Source organism: Salarias fasciatus, chromosome 13, assembly GCF_902148845.1.
Source record: "Salarias fasciatus chromosome 13, fSalaFa1.1, whole genome shotgun sequence".
Taxonomy (NCBI): domain Eukaryota; kingdom Metazoa; phylum Chordata; class Actinopteri; order Blenniiformes; family Blenniidae; genus Salarias; species Salarias fasciatus.
The window spans coordinates 18,645,401-18,669,307 of NC_043757.1; the positions used below are offsets into that span (position 1 = coordinate 18,645,401).

At 46.7% G+C, this 23,907-nt stretch overlaps 1 protein-coding gene across 7 annotated transcripts in view; it reads left to right on the plus strand.

Moving 5' to 3' along the window:
* The window catches only part of zmiz1a (zinc finger, MIZ-type containing 1a), a 107,681-nt gene that overhangs the window by 75,239 nt on the left and 8,535 nt on the right, over positions 1-23,907 (plus strand). For 3 of the 7 annotated variants that reach the window (XM_030107475.1, XM_030107472.1, XM_030107471.1), the window contains 9 exons: positions 2,077-2,190; positions 5,197-5,302; positions 14,806-14,841; positions 21,076-21,211; positions 22,338-22,452; positions 22,551-22,771; positions 22,864-23,065; positions 23,252-23,533; positions 23,622-23,801. In XM_030107475.1, the coding sequence (XP_029963335.1) occupies positions 2,077-2,190; positions 5,197-5,302; positions 14,806-14,841; positions 21,076-21,211; positions 22,338-22,452; positions 22,551-22,771; positions 22,864-23,065; positions 23,252-23,533; positions 23,622-23,801 (1,392 nt within the window). Of the gene's footprint in view, positions 1-2,076; positions 2,191-5,196; positions 5,303-10,536; positions 10,886-11,023; positions 11,438-14,805; positions 14,842-21,075; positions 21,212-22,337; positions 22,453-22,550; positions 22,772-22,863; positions 23,066-23,251; positions 23,534-23,621; positions 23,802-23,907 lie in introns of those variants that run through there. The other 4 variants (XM_030107473.1, XM_030107477.1, XM_030107474.1 and 1 more) reach the window with 4 other exon arrangements.

Here is a 23,907-nt window from a genome sequence, read left to right on the forward strand (position 1 = left end):
TCGCCTGCTGTTGAAAAAACCGCCCCGCCATCCCCTCGTTCCCACTTTAAACTCCCGTACATGCACCGCGATGCCCTCTCTCCGAGCGGACTCTGATTGCCTCGGCTCCGTTGGCTTTGATTGCATGTGGCCGCCGTGTGTCAAAAATCTCAGAAAAGACCTTCGTTCTCCACTGTCAGCTTTTTCCATACGAGCAAAATTAGTTGTAATTGGCACAGCTCTTTTAACAAAAGCCTTCTCACTTACTCTCCCCGCTGATAAGCCCTAAATAGGCGGATTTAACACATCTAGCTTAATAAATGCACTAATTGTAGCTGGGTTTATTTACTCCTCAGTTCTTTCTGTAATGGAGCTCGTAGTAAAGCAGACTTCAAAGGGACTGAGTTATTCGGTGAGCTCTGAGCTCGTGGCGGCCCCTGCCAGCGGGGTGTTGTTTTGGTTTGGGGAAAGCCGCTGGCACAGAGCCAGGTGTTTTGCTGTTTTTTCCACACAGCCAGGTAGGCACTGAACAGCCTGATCCCTGGCTGGCCTGGAAAGGGGTTAGTCAGTCCGTCATCTCACAGAGGACAATCTGTCAAACGTCTGGCTCTTTGTGTGCTGAAACCTCATCACTGCTGCTGCTGCTGCTGCTGCTGCTCGGTCTCCACTGCCCCCACCTCCTCCTTCTTGTCCTTATCCAACCCTGAACAGCAACAACAACAAGAACAGCTCAGGCCCCATCCTCCTCCTCCTCCTCCTCCTCCTCCTCCTCCTTCTCCTCCTCCTTCTCCCTAAACGCAGCAGAGCTATTTCACTCTGCTGTCCTCCTCCTCATACCAGAGTCGAGGTTGTCAGCCAGAGTCGGTGGCGAACGCTGCAGCGGGAGGAGCTGTGAGTTCAGATCTAGACAGACAGCCCCTGCTGTGCCAGTTCTGATTCCTCTTGCGCTGGAGGCTGATACGCCTCCCATCAAGCAGCAATAATGCCAGATTATATCGCTCATCTAGCACAGGCTCCTCTCCTCCCTCTCACTCAACAAGAGCATCCCTCACTGTCTCTCACTCTGCTCTTTCTTCATCATCAGTCAAACCCCAGCGAGAGTCCACAACTAACTCCATAACGGTTCATCTTCCCATCACAAAAGATGAGTCATTCAAGGCCGCTCTCCAAGCCCATGATATCATTAGAAGCTCTCCGAGGTTTCCTCTGCAGGCGGGTACCGGTGCCGAGAGGCCGCCTTTGTCGTACGGCGCCAAAAAGCCGTCCTTTGAAAAACACTCACCTCTGCTGCCCCCTTAAGACAATAGTTCTACCTTCTCTGCAGGAACACACAAAACAAGACGCTTCAGCTCTAGATGAGAATAATAAACGCTTTCAAGTGGGCTCAATCGCGCCGACTGAACAAGCTGCAGCTCTGCGCCATTTCAGAGCTATTAACCTCCTGAGCCATGAAGAAAGGGAGCCCAATTTTAAAACCGCTTATTGTGTCCTGCCAGCCTCAGTAGCCTTCAGACACTGGGAAGAAAAGACTCAACTGTTTCAGGCCTCAGTGAACAAGCGAGAGAGACAGACAGACACTGAAAGAGATTAGACAACCCACCAACGGCTTGCATTGAGTCTGCACACATCGCTGCCAGGACCAAGGTTGTTTTCTTTGTGCGCGGCCAAGTCAGCCAGTGGACTTCTGGTGCCGAGGCTCCGTTACACTCCGAAAACAGGCGATGAATGAGGGGAAAAGAGGGGAAAGGAGGACTGGAGGAAAAGATTTTGGTTGCCGTGCGGGTCAGAGGGGTGAGGGATGGGTGTTGCCAAGAGAGATTAACAAGAAACACTGGCATCATTGTTGATATGGGTGTGATCTCCTTCCCACAATGCAGCAGAGCCCTGAGTGGGCGTACATTGGAAAAGAGTCTAGGTCCTCACAGGGTTGTGCAGAAATACAAGACATTAAATCGAGGCAGTTTGGAGGGAGAACGCAAAGCTGAGAAACTATTTGGTTTCAGTGTTTTTCCAATTTGTTCTTAATGTGAAAAAAAAAAAAAATAACACTCATTATTTCCCATTGTTTCTAATGGCGCTCTCTGTCTGTTTGCACAGCACTTACAGAACCCGGCCAACTTCCACTCGGCAGCCACGGAGCTGCTCGACTGGTGTGGAGATCCCCGGGCCTTCCAGCGACCTTTCGAGCAGAGTCTCATGGGATGTCTGACGGTACGCACACGCTAATTATGGGTTTTCTCTGAGTTTTTCAGGTACTTTTTTTTTTTTTTGGAACACGTGCAAAACGGTAATTAGAGTTTGGATCCTGGAAGTGGGTGGGGGAAAGAAATGGACCAGTTTGTCCACTTCTGAGGCCTTATCTTGCTTTCATGACATTGTGAGTTCACTTTGACTGTGAAGGAAGGCAAACAAGACTCATGTCAAATTCATGCTGACATTTAGGTCGTGATTTTTATTCAAACTTCTGATTCATAAAAACTAAAGTAGCCCCTGATGTTGGGATTATGGACATAATGAGGCACGTCCATCACTTTGTTACAGAATCAATTACACAAATGTGCACAACGTTTTCACTAACTGCAGATAAAGATCCTGATGCTGCAGATATTTAATCAACTCGGGTGATACGCCAACAGACACTGGAACGGATCCAACTGAACTGTCTCCTATAAGTAATCTCACCAAAAAAACTGAAAAAAGTTGTTTTCGTTTGCAATTGGTTATTTATTGAGAGTTCAGTTTGGTGACTAAAAGTGAGCAAAATGTGATTTTATCTGTGGTCGAGTGCACGTTGACCAGGAAACGCTACAGAATAAAATGCACATTTGTACAGGACAAGCAGCGCTACAGTGCAGAGGAGGTAATTGTGTTGACCCCAGCACCAATCCATCATTATTAGACAGGTAGTGGCCAAAATGAATGTATCCCTGTGCCGTCCTGCAGAGAGACATCGGTAATGTGGCGCCAGCATGTAAGCTTTCATAAAACACACATGGGAAACTTTCATTAGACCTTCAGCGTTTATTTATTTTTGAGGAGGTTTTGAAGTTGACTTGGTCGGCGTGAGAGCAGCCAGCTCGTATAGAACGGACCCTTTCGAACGGCGTTGAGGCTGACAGAAGCCTACGCGCTCTTTACGTGCACAGGCAGGCATGAAGAGGTGGATGAACCTTTCAGTTCGCCTACTTCCCTTCCTCATCGATCCAGGCACAGCGCCAGAGAGCCGACTCTCCGCCGTGTGCGCGCGGAAGTCTTTTTGAGCAGAGGACTGAATGTCTCGGAACCGAGAACACAGAAACCGTGTTGATCCCGGCTGAAGTGTTCACGTGAGCAAACAGATAAATGCCCATTAATGTGTAAATCGCGATAAAAGCTTTTTAAAGGCTGATAAAGAGCCGCACAATGGAGCCCGCGACTGAGCTCCTGCTCAGCATGGGGCTGTTTCCATCAGCTAAATTGTTTCGTCAGACTCGGAGAACAAACTGCCGCTTATCTGGAGAATTACAGCACGCAACAAGTCCTTTGCATTCTTTCAGGGATTTTGTCTTCATGCTGCTTGTGTATCCGAGCACCGAATTGAAATTTACCACACTGTGTACGTACGCCTCGTGAAAACACTTGTTCCAAATTGAAAACACACATATCGTCGATGACGGCATGACTTTGGTATTTCAGCTTTTCACTCAGTTTGGTGGATCTTAGTGTTTCTTTAGGCTTGGTGTGTGGGCAATGTGAGTGCATGCAGACACGTATTATTTCTGTCTGCAGTCCCACACTTTTCCTAAAGCGCCCACGTAGTTCAGTCGCAGCTGTCGTTCACATATCACAGTTTGAACAACAAACAGAAACGAACTAAAAATACATGCAAAAAAAAAAAAAAAAAATGCAGCTGCTTTTTTTCTTTTTCTTTTTTTTTTTTTTCTGAAGCAAGTAGATAAACAAGAATGTGAGTGGCCCAGTAACCCAGTAGCCCCTCTCACAGCGCTGCTCTCATATTGACAGGAATATGGGCCTGGATGTACATCCTCAGAGGGAGATTAAGCTGAAAAAGGCTTATGAGGTGAAACACTGTTAAATCCATGTTGAATCTAAGCTCGCCTCTGTGGCTGGCTGCCCGCCTCGCACAAACCGCAGGGCCGGCCCGCTCACCCAGGAAATGAAATGATTGACAACAACATGATTTGACCGTTTGTCAGAATAGTTCCCATAATATCATTTACCTGAATAAATTATGTTGACATCCTGATGTCTACTAAGCAGCTCCAGATAAATGTAATCCGATTGCGTCGACAGGGTAGTTTTGTGTTTTATAAACGCTTGATTAAAAATCAATCAGATTCCCCCTGTTACTGACATACAGTAATTTCCACAGTGTTTCATTCTCACTCCAGCAGCCGCATTACCTGTGACACAAACCCGCCGGCTCCCCGCTTGTTGTTTTGTTGGCCATCTGAGCGGCACCTCAGCTGACCTTGTTAGCACTAATGTGTGTTTTGAGGTCAGTTTGTCATCGGTACGCAGATTAAAGCTGTAATGGGTTCCCTTCTAAGAATCATTTCCCTCCGTCTCCTGACTCCTGTTTAAATCACTCCCTCCTTTAAGATGATGTTAGGGTGCAGGAGGGTCTTGTTTCATGCCTCATAAAGATTCAACATGTTGTTGGAGTCATTAACAAGTAGGATATTATTTTCCCTGATCTTTGTTTGCTCAGGAGGTTTTTGTTCAGATTTATTGCTAAAACATGAGTGGTGTGTTTCTACTTTTTCCCTCATCTGGTTGGTTTTCTGAAGATGTGACTGATGCAGCGAGACAGACGCTCGTCATTTCAGGGACCTGAGCGGACTTGTTTGGGGATAACCTTTCTTAAACTCCGCAGAGCGACTGTGGTTTGGCTCCCTCGCCTCTCTGGGAGGAAGATGCAGTCATCAGACTCGTCCCGACTGTGGATCACTGGAGCGATCCAGACTGCAGACTCCACATTAATCTCACTGTGTCTGCCTGTTCACAGTGTGTGTGTGTGTGTGTGTGTGTGTCTTTCTGAAGAAGAGGAGGAAATTTAACAGCAGCAATGGAGAAAAGTTAGACCACATTGAAGAAAGTCTAAAGGCTCGGTGAATGAAAGATATACAAAGTTTTTAACTTCCACACTGTCTTCCAGATTTCGTTTTGGTGATGATCATGTAATGCAGCAGCGCTTGTCTCTTTGCTTTCACTCAGGTGGTGAGTCGAGTAGCTGCTCAGCAGGGGTTTGACCTGGACCTGGGCTACAGGTTGCTGGCCGTGTGTGCTGCCAACAGAGACAAGTTCACCCCCAAATCTGCAGGTAAGACCCTCCGGAGTCAGCAGGTGCATGCTCATACATCATGCCATTCACCGCTGCTAATTTGTTACTGCATACAGCAAAGAAAAAAAAAAGTCCCGCATTATGAAATCAAAGCTTAAAGTCACATGATTTTACAATTTAGTTTGGTATTTCTTTTCTCTTTTTAAAGCTATAAACCAATAAAAGTGTCTTTTAAAGTTACTATGGCTGTGTGGTTTGGAAAGGTTTGATTTTGCCTGAAGACGATGACCACAGACATCACACAAAACGTCTGCAGAGCATTATAATGTCAGGATATTTTTAGTTCCCATTAAACATTAATGTGCTGTTGAGATGAGCTGTCTGAGTGGTAGCTTAAAAAAAAAAAGCAAGTCTCCTCAACAGTCTTTCCACACAATCCCAAACCCACATGTGGACGTTCAGCCTTCCTACACACACACACACACACACACACACACACACACACACACACACACAAAGTGAGAGGGAAAAGAGGGAAACCAGTAATGTTATCCTCTGACATTTAGCTATCAAATCCAATTTCCCCCGATCCATAGCTCCCTCCCCCCCGCCACTCCGCCAGCCTCCCACAGATCAGCTGGAGCGGCCTGTTCTCCTACATTTGTCAAAGCGAAGCGCACAGAGGCAGGAGAGAGGAGAAGGAGATGGATGGCTGGAGAGGTGTCGCTGATGTGTGCTGGACCACTCAGTCTGCCTGGCAGAGGGCTGACAGAGCTGCTGTCACACAGTCACAATGCAGATAAACCTTTGTTCAGCAGTCACATAAGCAATGATATGAATAGTGAAATGTTTTCATTAAATAGTCCTTTTCTTGTTTGTTTTTTTTTTTGTTTTTTTGTTCTTCTGACAAAGAATATTTCAAATGCCTCAAACAGGAACTGCTGTGACAGTATTGGCCGTAACGCTCTGAAACCTTACCCCATTACTCCTCATTTGAGCTGCAAATATATCAGTTTCTGCCACCCCCCCTCCCCCTCCCCCCACACGCTCCCTGATATGAACATTTGCTGAATATCCTCTTTCAGTTGTGGTGGGAAGTGTCTTGTTGGGAGGAACTTAAGTGGTCAGACAGACGTCAGTGTACAATATTGATTGCTGTATTTCTCTCTCTGTCTGTGTTCCTGTGTGGGGATAATGTGATTGTCGTCCAGGCAGGGCTCGGACTGGCTGGGCCCGGCTGACAGTCAGAATCATCTTCAGGCCTGCTGATGGTTCTGGGATCTAATAGAAGACGGCACTGAGTTTCAGGAAGAGCTGTTTATGCACAGCCGACAAATGGGAACCGTGGTGTAATCACGCGGGCCGGGCGGGGGGTAGATAGCAGATATGAGGCAGCCGGTCGTCAAGCCAAGCAGGCAGGCTGCCGGGGTGGGAGGCAGATGTGACTCAGGGCAGATCTTACATACAGAGCGTCCGTCTCGGCTCCTACAAGGACGTCCGTCTGAGACAGCAGGCGGGGGGGGAGGTGATGGAGGAGATACATGCTTTAAAAGCTGCTCTGTTAAATGTCTGCACGCTCGCATTTGTGTGTTTCCCCGGCTTCCTTTTGTGCCTGTGTGTGTGTGTGTGTGCATGAATGAATGTGGGTCTGATTGTGCAGCACCAGCACAATACTCTGGCAGTCTGCATGGCGACAGCGCTCTGCAAATGTGACACCTGAGAGCCCAGACAAGGGCCGAGGAGTCTGGGATGCAGTCTGCAGGCCTCCCCAGGGTATGAGGCACGCTCTCAGGGCTGCAGCTCTGCAGACACTTCCGCTCGGTCAGATGAGAAACTGATAAGTAATTATTGCAAGTCTGCTTTCTACTATCAAGCGGCATATGGGAAATGATTTTGGATGGGGAACTTTTTTCGCGAAATGTCTTGGCGAGGTTCAAAAATAGGATATAGAATTAGTCCCCCTCTAATCTAAAACTGTCATGAATATAAACAATGGAGATGCTGCAATAAAGTAGCAATAATCATTTCCAGGAAAGTAATTGGAGTGAAGAAACTCCTGGCTTCGTGCTCACAGTCACTACGCAAGCTCAACTCGTATATGTGACGCTTTCAGGGACAAACTGGAGCTACAGAAAATACCCCAGGTTTACTCTGCTCTCAGTAACGACACAAACCTCTGCAGACACGATTCACACGTCACTCCAGTACAAATAAATCTATCTTTATCTTGATAGCCTCGATTTATTTTTATTTTATGGGTTCAGAATTGTCAAAAATGTAGAATGAATGAGTGCCTCTGCTTCTCCTTCCAAGATGATTTAACTTTTATTATCTGGCAGTTCTTCAGTATGGCTTTTGATGGTGCCGAGAAGCTAGTGTGACAGTCCAGTGGCAAATCTTGTCTGAAATTGGACGGCTGTGCAGACTACACCTTAGACCACAATGGATGTGGACGCAAAGCTTTATTTCTCTGCTAAATGAACAATATTGTGTTAATTAAAAATATCAATCAATATAGCTAGCATCAGGATGTTGACCTTGACCTAAAATTGCCAAAAACGTAATAACATTGCCTTTTTGTGTTTTTTATATAATGAATTTTCAGGAGTCTTGTTGCACTTCTCGCGCCGTAATAAAAAGCATAAAGTGATCCGTGGGACCTCGAGAGTGAAGCAGAGATTTTCTGCAACAGCAGGCCGCCGCTGATGAGCTGTCTGGAGATTGTGACCCTGCAGTGAAGCCTGAGGGATTAGCGTGTTGCTCTAATCTGGAATCAGCCAGTGAAGAGACTTATCTGCTGTTAGGCAACGTAGCATTAGCACTGTTAACTCCCAGAGCCAGCGACGATACGCAGCTTTGCCACCGTTAGCATGCGAGCGCCTCGCTTTAGCGCGGGTTTGAAACCAGGACGCCCGCGGCGTGTGTTTTTCCCGCGGTTGTGCGGGCTCGGGTGCGTTTTTAAAATCAGCAGCTCATTTATTCATCTTTGTTTATGTTTCACCGCTAATAATTTGCAGTCTGCTCCAAACAGACCTCCAACTCGGAGGTTCATTAGATAATAGGCGCGCAGCTGCTTTACGTAGACGACCAGCCCTGATAGACTGAGCTGTGGGGCTCCTGTGAGGTTCAGCAGACAACAAATCAGATTATCCACATAATCTGTCAAGGGTCTTTGCCGTTTCCTTCACTGTTTGGGATCCAGGCATTCTGTCACCAAGCTCACAACAGTTAGTTCGCTTTTCTTCAATCAGCAGAAAGTCCAGAAATAAACACGCCAAACTCTCAATTATCTGCTTGGCGAGCAAACCTTTTTCCCCGCCCCTCCTCCCAGACAATGTCTCCTCCTGATGCATCTAAATGAGGTGAAAGTAAACCTCAGGTGTGACTCAGATTGTTTGGAGTGTGTATTATGTTTTTTTGAACGTGACTTGACACGCTCTGGATTAGACGAAGCCCCTCCCTGGAATGAAAGCTATTTTTATAGAAAACAACTTTAATGTTTAAGTCAGACACAGGTTGCTGCTTGTTCTTCTGTCACCATCAAAGAAATAATAATAATTAAGTCGGGCTTTTTTTTTTTTTTTTTTTGTTGGCATCAAGCAGAAGGTTAAACCTTGGCTGTGATACCCATTGTTCTGCTTGTCTGACGCCTTTGTTGTGTTAGTTTTATTGCTTTAGCTGAATTATTGATTTGTAATTTATAGTTCATTAGATTTTTATCTGAGGGAGTTCATCACAGAAACATAAGACAAGAACCTTTAGAAGAATTATTATTAAGGTTTAACAGAAATGCTCCAAACAATGACGAAGTTCTACAGGCTTTATATATATATATATATATATCTATGTATAGTATATGTCAAGGAAGCTTTCATCCATATGATTGGTTGTCTCTGTTTCACCATCTTGCATCAAAAAACAAGTTTGTCGGCAGAAATGTGTGCAGCCGGTCAGTAAACAGCTCTCAGGGCGATCTGGCGCTCCACGTCAGGAAAAACAGGCGCTCTGCTGTGTCAACAGTGACAGAAAACTTCCAGGGTGTGGCTGAAACTCACCCGGCGTCCTGTGGAAAACGCACATGTGAAAACACACTCTTCACAAGCCCACATCTGCCATAATTCAGCATCATTGAAAATAAGTGCCCCCTGAAGACTGTGTGTAGGCTCACTGCGCAGTGTGTGATCGCCTGTATGTACACACACACACACATGCACACACACACACACACACACTCTTCCTCTTTTAGCTTACAACAATCTGACATGTCTCCCACTTATCTGTTTCAATTTACTTTCTCCCGATTGATTTTTCCCACCCGGTCTTGCTTTCCCACTTTGAGCTGTGTGTGTAGAACCAGAGCAAGGTGTAGGCATCCTTTGTTACTGACCCAATCAACCTTACAGACTTTTATATTTAATTACTGCTGAGTAAGAGCAGCGCACTGAATTATTAACAGGAAACGGGGTGTATTTTTAGCAGACGGGCCTCTCCTCTGACACTGTGCCGGTTCGCTTTAGATGATGAAACCCCTCTGCAACCCCGACGCTACCTTCAGAACTTTTACCATTAAGTTTATAGAAATAAAGCTCATTGGGAAATACTTATTAGGGCAGCTGCATCGGTTGCCTCTGGCTTATTGGGTCCTCTATCATTCGCCACATAATTGGTTTGGTTTACACAGTTGCAAGCAAATTCATTTTGGTGAGATCCCAACCGAGCCGGCCTTGCGCTTATTCTCTAAACACAGAGGACTTTGTTCTCGTCAGAAGCGGATGAGCACCCGATTTAAATCCTCGTCTTATTCAAAACTGACTGATCTGTTACCCACACCTCAAAACCCCGTCCCCTCAACATCCCCCCCACCCCCCCCAGGGATTCCTGGCACACCTCTTTTAATGTTCATTTCTGGACAACAATGCTGTTGTTGTGCGTGATTTCTCTGAAACTGTTGATGACTAAGTGTGCTGCTGGAAAAAGCAAACTTCCCTCCGCCGCCACACGGCCGGTGGACTTTTGGTTTTGCCCTGGCTGCAGCGTGGCAGACCTCAGAGATCAGGTGAAGCGGATGGAGAACAATGACATCCTTCCTGTTCATTCATTCCGTTGGCCTCGCGATGGCACCGCGTTCAGAAGAGCAGGTGAAGAGAGCGTGAACTCAGATTCACCCTCAGCCTGTCTCCTCTTTGATTCACTCGCACTCAGATCTTGCGCTCGTCTCTGATGCGTCTTGTTAGTTGAATTTGCAAAGTGGCTTCTGATGAGGACGGGGGGCATGGATGTATTGTCCTGCGGGCAGGAATCCCCTTTCTGATGAGGCTGATAACTACACGTCTGTCTTTGAATAGATTGATCGTCCTCCCACTTCCTCTCTCTCTCTCTCTCTCTCTTGGCTTCCAGCTAGACTGCAATAGTGAATTAGGCTCCACCCATTTATGCAAGTTTGCAATCTGATCTTGCAGGGCTTTTTTTTTTTTTTTTTTTTTTCCTTTTCTTTTCTCTGCCTGACAAATGGCAGTCACATTGCCGGATTACTCACAGGCGCATGTGTGTTTGTCTGTGCGCTGAGAAACAGAAAGGGAGAGCGAGGCTTGAGCGCATCAATTACAGCACCTTACGACAGAGGTGAGAAGCGCCTGAATATCTTGCCTCCTCTATCTCCACTCCTGTTTGTCTGCGTTGGCTCACGTCTTTATCTCTCCCTCTCATCCAGCCTCCTACTCTCCCTCGGCTGTCTCCACTGCTCTCTCCCTCCCTCCCTCCCTCCCTCCCTCCCTCCACCCTGCTGTCTCGAGAGTGTGTTGGAGCCGGTAGCAGGTACAGCAGGAGCCCATTAGTGTAAAGCCCCGCTCTGATTGGATAAGCTGGAGAAACTGGGAGACTGCCTCTGAATAATTGATGTGCATTGTGCAGACGCTGGACAAGGGGGAAAGACAGATCAGAGAGCAGGGGAGGAGGAAGAGAGAGAGCAAAAAGAAAAAGAGAGGAAGTAAGAAAGAGAGGAGTGAGTGGAGTCAGGGATATGTGCAGAGTGAGGGCGATAAGGCAGCAAGCAGCGAAAGCTCTGAGAGTTGCCACCGGCCTCTGCGGGAACAGGAGCATTTGTGACACTTGAGTCTTTTCCCTGCGCTATGAAGGGAATGAGATGAGATGTGCAGGGACTCTGCCTGGCTCTGGGTAAGTGTGGCGAGCGCGTGTCTGTGTGTGTGTGTGTGTGTGTGTGTGTGTGTTGTGTGTGTGTTTCTACACAAAAACTGTTTGGTATCTTAAACTGGAGTGTATTTTCCTGCTTGGGGAAAGGATCAGGGGTTACCAGAGGCCAACCGAGCCCGCTGATTCAGAACTGGGATGATAACATTCGAGAATTAACCGAGGCAGAAATTAGTTTGTGTATCATCTCAAGCAAGCCTGAATGCGAAGCCCGTCGAGTGTTTAACTGCCGTGGTTCAGGCCCGGGCAGACCTGTGGATGTGGTGTGAAGTGTGAGCCTCTCACTCACACATGACGGGATCAGGGCAGATCAGCTGACCACAGGTTTGACCTACATGCTGCTCGGTCCCACTGGGTTTGTGTTTGAGCGACCTGTGCATGGGTAGCAGGGTTTGCTGAAGTCGTGGCTTGTCTTGAGGTGTTTTAAGGTCACTGCGACAGTTGTGGTTGTGTGTGCCTTTGGTCTTAAGGTTTGTTGTCAGAGACTGAACCGGAAAACAACTTAGTGGAATAGTTCAGACTTGTTTCTTCTTGGGAAGACGACAAACGAGCCAAGAAGGTTTTTGTGGTAGTATGCATTTAGTTTGACGCTCTTAATTCCCACGGCGATATTTAATGTGCTGAGTAGAGATAGCAGTGTGATTTAGCAGCACCAGCTTCCTCTGATTTATGATTCCAAATAAAGGCGCTCCTATCCATGTCGGTGTGAAGAGCACAAGCGTATGTGTGACAGTATGAGTGTGTGTGTTTCTGTCAGGAGAAGATGACCCACTTTTGCCACTGTGGGTTCTTTTTTTAAGTTGTTGACCTGTGCTTGGAGCCAGAGTCAGTCTGCTTGTTCACTCATTAGGAGGAGGAGGAGGAGGAGGGGGGGGGGGGGGGGGGCCGAGGAAGAGGAGGGCAGAGTGTAGTCATGGAAGGACAGTGCAGTTAAAACGGTGTCCAGGGGGCCTGCCTCTCCTTTTAATCCGTTAAAATTCGCGTCATAAACGTGTAATATAGCTGAAATTGTCAGCTGTGCGTCTCAGAAAAGGGAAGGTAATTTGGAATCAGTAAAAGGGCAAGTCAGGCAATAAAAATCAACACGGCGCTCCGGGCTGTTCAATCAGTGTTTAATCTAACCTTAAAAGTGACAAGTTAATTAGCAGACGGCTGCTGCAAACAACGGCGCAGTCTTCCACTGACCTATGTAGTAAATGTTTTGCCACAATGTGACTTCCAGTGAGCTGCAGAACTTCCTGTTAGCCTGTGCAGGGCGTAAACCACCGAAAGCGTCTGCATCCTCTGCCTCGTGGCCGCACGCCGCCTCCCTCCTCTCCGTGGAGCTTCGGCGCTTAGTTTGTCTCACTTACTCCACACACTTCAGTGACCTCCTGCCACGGCTCTCGGAGTACTTCCCATCAGGCCAACGAGTGACTCATCCTCGACATTTGACTTTGAACGTCGTGTGTATGCATGTCTTTAAGTGTGTGTGTGCGTGCGTGCGTGCGTGCGCTCCTGCGCGCGCACAACTTCTGTTTCTCCGTTTGTTTCAGCTCCCCCCCCCCCCCCCCCCCCCCCCCCCCCCACCGTGAGTCATTGCTACGCTTGACATCCGTTCGCCCACCTTTCACTTAAAAAGCAACCGGCAAAGTGAAGTTGTGTCAGACTTGCTGCCTGGCGGCTGAGGAAGGACTTTCAGGTCGGACACGTTGACGCTCGGCGCCGATAGCAGCGAGGGAGGGAGGAGGCTCGGTTTGCCTCGGGCTGTACAACAGGATGCGTTACAGGAAAAACCTAATGTCTTCACTCCTGTTAATCACTTCCAAATCTGTTCAGCTCTTCGGTCGAGGTGTTTTGAAATCTTCCCTTGAAACTTCCTACTTCACGTGTTAAGAAAAAAAAGCTGGAATTTCACCGTTTTTTTTTTTTTTTGCGTTTTGAAAAGAGCAGCCGTGGGAAATCTCACAATTTATGATTGTGTTTTTCGCCCTGATGATTTCATTGACGGACCGACAGTGTGAGATAAAAGACTTGATTGTGGAAGTTGAGATGAGTAGCGTGTCTGGCTATAATTGATCATGTGATATTTACTAGTTCCCCTCCAGTGACGGCGAGCTGCACGTGGCTCATAGGAGCCGCTCATTCACCGCTTCTCTGATGGCCTCTCCTGCCACGTTTACGATACAAGCAACAAAACTTACCCATACAGACTTTCTGTATTTACTTAATATTCTTTTTTTTTTTTTTTTTTATTTCCACTCTTATGTCCTCATACTTTAATGCAGATAATCGATGTGTGATTGAATAGGATCATAATGACTTTGGGAATCGGTCTCTGATGCCTAATTGGATGATCGAGACCCAAGCTTGGCCATTTAAAGAGGACAAATTGAATCACAAAGCATCCGCCACTGATGCCCCGGTCACCAGTATTTCACATCCTCAGTGTCAAATTCAAGAGGTTAGTGTTACAAATCCTGCTCTGGAAAGATAAAAACCAACGCAGCTATTATCACAATGAATGGAAGTGGATTTTGAGTTTAAATCAGTCAGTCATGGTGATGATACATATCTGCGTCATTTTGCTACTTATTTATCCATCTACACCTTTGATTTTGACTTTTGGGCACATTAAACAAGTTTATTGTATTTTCTAACGTATTTGTTATATAGCTGGTGTGTGTATTCAACATTACTTCTATGAGGAGTAAGTCAGCTGTGGTCATTCCTTTTGGACCATGTCTGCACAAACTTTATTTGCTCATCCCCTCTCGAAGCAGCAGGGAGGCAGCAAGGCAAGGAAGCTGATGTCAAATAACAAGTATACAAAGCTGCGTCAAGCTCAGTGCAGTTGAAAGAAGCCTTTTATACAGGGAGGTGAGCCATTAAGAACACGTGGGGCAAGAGGGGAAATTTTGTTCGTTTGATTAAATAAGAAAATACAATCAGTATCATCAAACAACACTTTGTCATTTCACCTCTAAAAAAAAAAAAAAAAAAAAAAAAAAAAAACATCTGACTCCCCGACAAGAACTTCCTTTTCTAAATATACTTATAAGTGGCCAACAAATGATAAGCTAGAGGATTTGCTGTTGACTTACGAGGAAAAAGCATTTAAAGCTGCAATAAATATGACACAAAGAAATGTTATTCTTTCCAGTAACTGTCAGTCGAGGTCCGTTTAACTGCAGTGTGGAAGCAATACAGTCTGAAACAGCATTTTTTTTTGTTTTCTGGTAGCCATCAGCAATACAGCGATCCCACATGTAGCCATCATACTGCAATATGTTTGGTGTTTATGCTGACTTTTATACCTCTCCCCTATGTAAAAATGTGCAATTTGAACCCCACAGAAACCAGCACCTGCAGGAGATGTCAGAGTGACTCAGGTAGAGCTATCCTCCCTTTCTGGGCTGCAGCATCTCTTTGGCTTGTGACCCACACACATCCTGGGGAGGAAGGGATCTGCCCACTCCCTCCATATCCACCTGTCCTCTGTCGAGCATCCTTCCATCCATCCTCTCCCCCCCTCCGTCCTCTCGTCTGGTGTTCTGCCAGAGCTTGCGGATGGAGTTCTGTTAAACCATTCGGATGAGAAAACTGCAGTTTTTTTAATTTTGTTTTGTTTTGGATTTTTTTTTTTTTTTCCCTGTGAAAATGAACAAAACCAGAATGAAAAATTCAAAGTCAATTAAATTTAAAGTAAATGGAACCAAATACGACATTTAGAGCTCGAGGTCCAGATTTGGAATATTCTGATTTGTGTGAACTTTTCTGCGAAAACGCCTGGTTTTGGTTGAGTGTGATTTCTGACAGAGCGTTCTCTCTGCAGGGCATGTTTGAGTTGTTCTGCCTCCAAGCTGTTGAGACTAAAGCCTATTTGATATGCTCTTCTCTTGGAAGAAGTTGGCTTAACAGAGAGGGGGCAGGAAGGGGGATATCATTGACTGCTTAAATGGCTTCCATTACACTCCGGCAAAAAGCATGACTTTTCTTTATTATTATTATTTCACAGGATTTTGTATTCCCTCCATATTCGCCTTTTTGCATAATATTTTGTACCCACACAGCACAGACCTACCTGCCAGTGTTTTACAGCAGTCTGCGTATTCTATCTATTATAAATTGCTTCTTTTTATCATCCCACACATTGTCTCAGAAGGCTTCTCTGTGTAGTGCTGCAGTGTTCATGCTCAGAAAATGTAGTTTTTTTTTTTCCCTTCTTCTTCTTCTTTGTTTGTGTCGTTATCAACAGAGCGAGTGTTGGCGCCGCATGCATGGTTATTACATGTCTCCTGTCAAAGCCTGGTGTGACCAGATTGTTTTGCGTGATTTCAGCAGCAGATTTGATCTGAGGGTGAGGACAAGACTGTCCACTGAAGATAAGAGCCATTAACTCGATTGGCTGGCTTTCCTCAAATTGTACATCTCACTTGCTGTTTGTGGCCGTTCCTGTTTTACCTGTTTCGCGCTCGTCGGCCCGGTTAGCTGTACATCCGAGCTTTACGTTCATACTTTGCATTTGTTGCCGTCAACACGGACGGAGAAGGCACAGAGCTGCTTTAATCTACAGGAAAGCCTCTTCAGCCTCATTTGTTGTCACTATGAAAACACTCACTCGCAATTCCTGCTTTACAACAAGTGTCTTCGCGAAACTTCGTGGCACTGCTCTGTATCAGTGCATCGTCGCCGGCGTGGAATCGGTTTGCTTGTGCAGAGTCGTGGCTGCAACTGCATTCTGAGGAGGAAACAGGTGCGCCTGTGTTGCACTGGATTTTGCTCTCATGCGGTGCATTTATCTCGCTCCAGAACACACTTTCAGGAAAGAAGACAGTCCAGAGCGCTCTGATGAAAAACAGCGTTGTGTGATTAAAATTCACATTGAGAAAATCTGCGTTGTTTCTTCTTGCAGTATCACCGCGGTGTTGCTGCTCTTCGGAGGAAATAAGATCACAAGCTGGTTTTAATGATCACACTTAGGTTAACCCATTTCCTTGTGGTTCCTTTGTGCTTTTTTTAACACCCAAAAATGTGTTTTGGTCGACTGGAAACAAAATATAATATTCATAAAATGAACATTAAGGGAAATTGAATAATGTCGGGACGTTTGTTATGTGAGATGCTTCATTTACTTTATTTGCAAAACTTTAAACACACTTGTAAACATAACTATTACCAATAATACTGGTACTTTCTCATATTGAAGAGATTTCACACTTTCTTCCATGACTAAGCATGGCTTTTTATCACTTTAGAATATCTGTGTGCACCTCAACACTGAGGCTAATGTTAGGCAATTATTGTGTCCTGCTTCCATTTATCTTCTATACACACATTACTCAAGTAAAGGTTTCAGGAGTTGAATCCAATTTCTGCTTAATGTTTGAGAAACACATTGAACGGGTCGCCCGTGCACAACTGTGAAATACACACATACTGTTGATGGACACACACACCGTCAAGAACATGCATAACACAAGCAGGCAGTGTTTTATTGTGGTTCCTCTTTGTCATGTTCATATCAGATTTTGACCATTTTACACGATCCCAACCACAGCCCTATGAAAGACAATCTTTTTTTCTTTTTTAACTTCATTTATTCATTAAATCATCTTTTAACCTACTTTGTCTAAGCCAGGGTGTCTGGACCTGCAGCCTATCAGAGTGTACGTTGTCATAGGAGGCAGAACAGAGGAATCCACAATAACCCGCCCACAACAGCTTAAAGTCATCAACGAACCTCACATGCATATTTTGGGACTGTGGGAGGAAAGTGTCAGCATGGATGCACAACATTACTTGTTCGCCTTCGAGAATACAGTATGCGTCACTCAATTAAACTGTGTGTGGTGAAAATTGCTCTTTTTTTTTTTTATCCCCTCCCCTCCTGATATTCACCGCACACAGACGTAAAACGGGGGCTATTCTTAGTCTGCCCGTCCCCAGAACTGAAAGTCTGTCCCTGTAGCCGTGCGGCAGGTTTGGTACAGTGATTCACACCTGGGAACTTTCCAGCCCTCCTCTGCTGTTGGCTTCCCCGGTAGAGTTGCGTTAGTCGGTGTGTGTTTGTGCGCGACTCGCATCTGAAACATGTCGAGTGTTGATCAACGGGAGCGAGGTCGCCGTCGGCGACCGTGCGGCTAACTGAATTACGTCGGGGGGGGGGGGGGGGGGGGGGGGGGGGGGGTGCGCGCATTCGAAGCATCAGCAGTCTGTCACCATTTCTCTGGCAAACGACACACTCGGTAGCAGAAGGCTTTTCACCACACACAGACACACACAGATGCTCGCGCGCACACTGCACTGTCAGAGTTCATAGTAATTAGCATTTGGGTTTCCTTGTAAAAAGGACTTGTACACACACTCTGTCATTAGTTAATGGGCCCTGCAGCCTGTTACCAGGGCTTACTCTCCCTCCCCACTGCTCCCAGAGGGGCCGAGGTGAGGTGAGAACCAGCCAGGGCTTCTGCTATCAGTCAGCCGCGCAGCATTAAATACAGCTTGAGCGAGGACGACCCATATGTCTCCGGACATTACTCAATTAAAAGCCCTGCTTCTAAGAAACGGAGCCGATTGGAGAGGGTTCAGGAGAGCTTCCTGAGAAATCAGCTTATCTCCTGCCCTGCGTGGGGCCGGACACCGGAGAAGGCCACTTGTTAGGAAGAGAAACAATGCAGCAGCCTCAGATGAGCCGAGTCTTGCTTGTAGACATGAGCCACTCAGGCTGTTGTTCCTCATGAATTTTAAAGGGTTGCTTCATTCTTCTTTGAACTTTCAGTCGTCCTATGAAGACATCAGTGCGTTCTGATGTCTCCGCTCGCAGCCGGAGCGTCTGAACTGCGATAGCCCGCACGAATCCACATATTGAGATTTGAATGAGCCCGGCGGCGGCTTCTCTTAAAGATAACATTAAAAAACACTGCGGGTTTCTGCCGTCCGTGCGCGGAGGTGTTCGCTCTGCCATCCGCACCCGGGTGCGTACCACGCCGGCAGACTGCAGCCGATTGAAGAGCAGGTTTCAGTCTACTTCCAAACAAACTCTGATGTGATCCTCTTGAAGTGCGAGCGCAGCGTGGAAGAAAGACGTCTAAAAGGACCAAACACAGGATGTGACAGGTGTCAGGACCGCCGTCTCCCTGCAGCAGGTCTTTGTTGGCGTGTGCAGTGGAAGAGTTTCCGCCCATTTTTTTGATGCCTTTAAGTGTTTTATAAGTGACTTTGGTGGTTAAAATACCCCTGAAATAATCTCACTTGTGCACAAAGCTTTGTCTTCTCTCCAGATATTAATCATGAAAGTGTACATCTTTTGTTATAATGCAAAGATGTCGCATTAAATCCCCAGTGTTTTTATTGCAAATTTTTGCTCCAGACAGCATAAATGTCACATGTTGCAACCAAATTATTAAAAAAAATAAACACTACTTGTACAACTTAATACCTTCAGGCAGCATAATCACAAAGACCTGATAAGCCTAATGTTATCTGACTATTTTCTTCCCCACCTGTAAACTGTCAACACACTATCAAGTGGCGCTGACGTTCTGCAGAGCTGCAACTTAATCCCTGAGATATCCAGTGTTTCAGCAAAGCAGTGTCAAAACTCCGCATTTAGCAGTCGGACAGCGAACAGCAGAGTTCATCCCGCTCCAAGAGACGAGGAAAAGTATTTATCAGAAGTGTACAAGTCACATTTGGAGCTTCAAGCTCTGCTGTTTTCAATCTCAAAATCAGAGATCAGTTTATAAATTAAACTGAGCATCACAAATCATATAAATTTGTGTTTGCATGCCATTTAACTAACAGGTGGTTCAGATAGTTATTGCGAGTGTTTAATATTTCAGAGGAAGCTACTGAAGAAAAGACGGAGTGAAGGAGGCTTTCACAGAACGCCTGGTCGTAGATGACCTTGGTTTGTCTTTACGATGAAGCTATTAGAGCCTTTAGCCTCAAGCGTATGATTTAACTGCAAGGTTTTACTGTCAATGACATGAGAATAGAGACAAGTTAAGAAAGAGAGGTGTCATCTTTTGATGCGTTTGTGTTTTGCCGGCTGGTTTGATTGTGCTCTTGGCGTCCGCGCCTCGCCGTTCTCCTTTGGCGGCGGCGTTTACGGGAACACCTCAGTGAATAACAGTCCAGACGGATGACGTCAGATTTGTATTTCAGGTTGTTAAAAATGACTGAGAGCCGTGCGGGTGGGCATCGGAAGGGCGCTTCTGCAGAGTAATGGGATGAAGTGAGAGGAGCGCAGCGGTGCAGTGGTGGGTGTGTGATGGTGTTGGCAGGGGTTTTAACACAGGGGACTGCGAGGTGAAAACAAGGTCGTGTACACTACACTAAGCTGGCTAAATATGCACGTTGCCCCGAGCGCACCCTGGCTGTATTATGAATGACTCGTGGCCTCGGCAGCTTGTTAGATCCAGCGGCTCACAGCCACACTGGTGTGAAACGTCCACAGCGCTCGCTCCCGTCCTCTGTCCCCCGTCCCTCCCTCTCCGCCTCCCCAAAGCGACTCCCGTCACTTGCACTCTGAGCTTTAGGGCTAAATGGTGGGTTGCCAGTTGAAGAGACAGTCCCTCGGTGTGGAGGTGGTGATTTAGTGTGGAGATAAGCTCTCGGTAATGGCAGGGTGGAATAATTCCTCTTTAACTAGGAGGCTTGGCTCTCTCCACCCTCGAGAAGAAAATGTTACTTCTCCTCTCCTTTGTTCCTCCTTTTTTTTTCTGCGTCTCTTTCTTCCCTTTGCTCCTCTTGTATTTGTGAAGAGTCAGTTGCTGGAGCAGATATTAATCATACAGTGAATATATTATCAGGTTGAGCTATTTTAACTTTGTTTATCATATTTTTTTCAAGTTCCACAATGCAAAACCAAATCTTAATCTAATAAACTGGATAAACACAAGATTTCACTTTCTAAAAGCTGGTGTGTCTGGGTCTACACGGCTAAAAATATCCTTCTTAAATTATCTATTAAAGCATTGAACACCGTAACCTTTCTTTTGTTAAATTCAAGTTTGTCAAAACAATGTTTCCTTGACTTTTTTAGAGCCACTGTTTGATTCAAAATAGACAAGTTGATTGGCGTGGAGGAGGAACAAAGTCAAATCAAATTGGCACAAGACAAAATGCATCTCAGCCCTCGTCTTCCTGAAGAGGCTGATTAGTCCTCAGGGATGTTAGAGGACATGATGAAGAATACATTGGCGGCGATGAACGTGGGAAGCAGTCGCAGCTTCTTGTTTCTCTGCGTGCCCGATCACTCTGTGTGCGTTTTGGCCTTCACAAGTCAGACAGAAAAAAACAAACAAACCAGGAAGTCCTTTGTGCTGTGGATAGATTTCAGTTTACATTTGTTTTTTCTTTGCAGCAGATAGATGAAACTGTTGTGAAATCCACAAAGACAAATGACAAATACACGTTTTTTTTGTATTATGCTGCCCTCCAGAGGCTCCCGTCATAACTGCAGGCAAAAACTGGATAATCCTTGTGTTCTCAGTGTGATCATGCAGCTATAAAGCAGAACTTATGTGTATGTGTGTGTTTCTGTGTTTCTCAATGGAGACTAACACTTGCACGTCTGTGTGTGTGTGTGTGTGTGCGTGTCACTGTGTTTCCTCCCGCAGCCCTGCTGTCCTCGTGGTGCGAGGAGCTGGGTCGCCTCCTGCTGCTGCGTCACCAGAAGAACCGGCAGAACGAGCCGCAGGGGAAAGTGCCCATGCAGTCCGGCATGAACAGCATGAAGCCCGGCCTCACACACAGGTCAGGAGGAAGGAGATGTCACTGGAACGCGACATTCTCCAGCCGGTCACGTGATCCGCTGAATCCCAAAAGGACTCGATTGAAAAGTAAACCTACTAAAAGTACAGACAGAAAATAGAAGCATAGAAACACTTGTTTACGTCAGAGGAGAGCTGGAAAATCAACGCCGAAGCGTGGCGATCCAGGGTGGAGGGACACACCGACGCAGAGCTGAGATGTGAAGTCATGTTTTTGGAGAACACCGTGTCCTCATTCCTCTCTCGCTTTCTGAAAGAAGACGGAGGCCTGGAGTCGGTCATGAGTCCCGTTTGTCTCCGCGGAGGATCTTGGGATAATGTTAGGCTTTTTATGAGGAAATATTGAGCGTGTCGTTCATTCCAAGAGCAAACCCCAGAGTGAAAACAAGCTGCTCTCCAAAAACAGCAGTTCCTTCCCACTCCGCTGGCCACTTGCCTCTCCCCACGAGGATTTCGCTTGTTTATTATATGTGGCAGACCCTCATATTTCACCCATATATTTGTTTTATATCTGAATACTAAACATTCCAGTTGTGCTCAACGTATTTAAGTCCAGAAGCTCTTCTGCAGTGAGATAGATAATGTCAACATAAGTGGGCCTTTCTGGTGTGTGTCGTATTTTTGGTCTTCACTGAGTCCAGAACCCGTTTTTTTTTTGGTTTTTTTTTTCCTCTTCTTGGTGTCCATTTGTGGGGATTTACCCAGCTCTCCGAACTAACGGGCAAAAATGTTGGAAGATTTTGCATGTGTTTTAGTAATTGGCTCTGCAAGTAACTCTGGGGGGAAAAAAGTCTGCAAAGAAAATCTTTAATAATTAAAATTCTGTTAGAAGACATGTTTTGAGGACAACTTAGGATGAAAGTGAAGTTAAATTGTTCGGGAATTAGCAGCCGTAGGTTGGTACTAAGCCGATGCAATGGCTCCAGAAGTAATAAATAATGGTTTTTCTGTGTTTGTGTGTCATTTTTAATCCAACTTCAGCTGATATCCTGGTTCAAATATTTGGTTTTGGAAGCTATATGTTATTGGTTTCAACATAATTAACGAACTCGTAATCCAAGAGTCGTTCTCAGCCTTCAGTGACGTTGAGTTTGTGATCTTCTTTCCAGCGATGGATCCTTTCCCTATGATTCTGTCCCCTGGCAACAAAACACCAACCAGCCCCCTGGGTCATTGTCTGTGGTTACCACAGTGTGGGGCGTGACCAATACCTCGCAGAGTCAGGTACGTCCCCGCAGCGCGGTTACAGAACATCATACCGGATCAGCTCTTCAAGCCGGGTGGGTGATTTCCTCTCCCGTGTGACGCTCGGTCAAATCCAGGTGCTGGGCAACCCGATGGCAAACAGCAATAACCCCATGAATCCTGGAGGCAACCCGATGGGATCCGGCATGTCCGCCAGCGGAGCGGGGCTCAACTCGCCCCAGTTCAACGCTCAGCAGCAGCAGTTCCCGAACAAAGGGGGCTCCAACCAGCCGTACATCCAGCAGGGCATGTACGGCCGGCCCGGCTACCCCGGCGGTCCTGGGGGCTACAGCGGGAGGTAAGACCCTCAGTTTAAGTGTCTTCGGTGATCAGTTCCATCTGAACATTATGATAGAAGCATTCCCTCTGCCTCTGCTCTCCCCCCTGCAGTTACTCTGGGGGCCCTAATGCCCCGCCGGGAGGGATGGGAATGACCTCCCACACTCGACCCCCTGGTGATTTCACTCAGCCAGCTGCCGCTGCCGCAGCTGCTGCCGTCGCCGCTGCAGCTGCCACCGCAACGGCCACAGCAACAGCCACCGTGGCAGCGCTGCAGGAGACCCAGAATAAAGACATGAACCAGTATGGACAGGTACGGTGCACACCTGCTGGCTGATGCTCACGACTGTGACCGAGAAGCAAATAGGCAGGGAAATTACACACAGCTATTCACAGGACGGGCTGCATCTGCATTTATACATTTTTAATTGATCCACTTATATCGGTCTTAGAAAAACAAAGTTTTATTCAACACACAAATCTGTGGTTCTGGCTCCAGATGTGTCCGTCGTTTCAAATGGGCCCCGCGCCGGCCTACAGCAGCCAGTTCATGAACCAGCCAGGCCCGCGAGGACCCCCCGCAGGAATGAATCCAGCCAGCATGGGATCGGCCATGAACAACCCCAATATGAGCGGGCCCCCGATGGGGATGAGCCAGGCTCGGACCCCGGGCATGGGGCCCTTTGGAGCGCACAACCAAAGGATGCCGCAGCAAGGGTATCCCGGTGGACCCCGACCGGGCATGCCGATGCAGGGGATGAAGAGGCCGTATCCCGGGGAGGTGTGTGAAACTCCAGATGACTGGAGATTTTATTGCATGCAGCACTCGTTTAATTATTTTTTTTTTTTTTTTTGTCTTTTTCTTCAAGGGGAGTTACGGCGGCCAGCAGTATGGGCCGAACAGTCAGTTCCAACCTCAGCAGGGGCAGTATCCCACATCAAACGCATCCCGGCCTCTGCCCTCTCCTAACTACCCCAGCCAGAGGATGCCAGGGCAGCAGGGCCAAGGACCGTATCCACCTGGCATGCCCATGGGCCAGTACTACAAGGTCTGTTATTCCACGTGATTTATCCACACACGGACGCTGCAGTCCGTCATGCGCTCTTTGTTTTTAATCCATGTTGTGCAGGAGATGCTTTCATACACCGTACAGC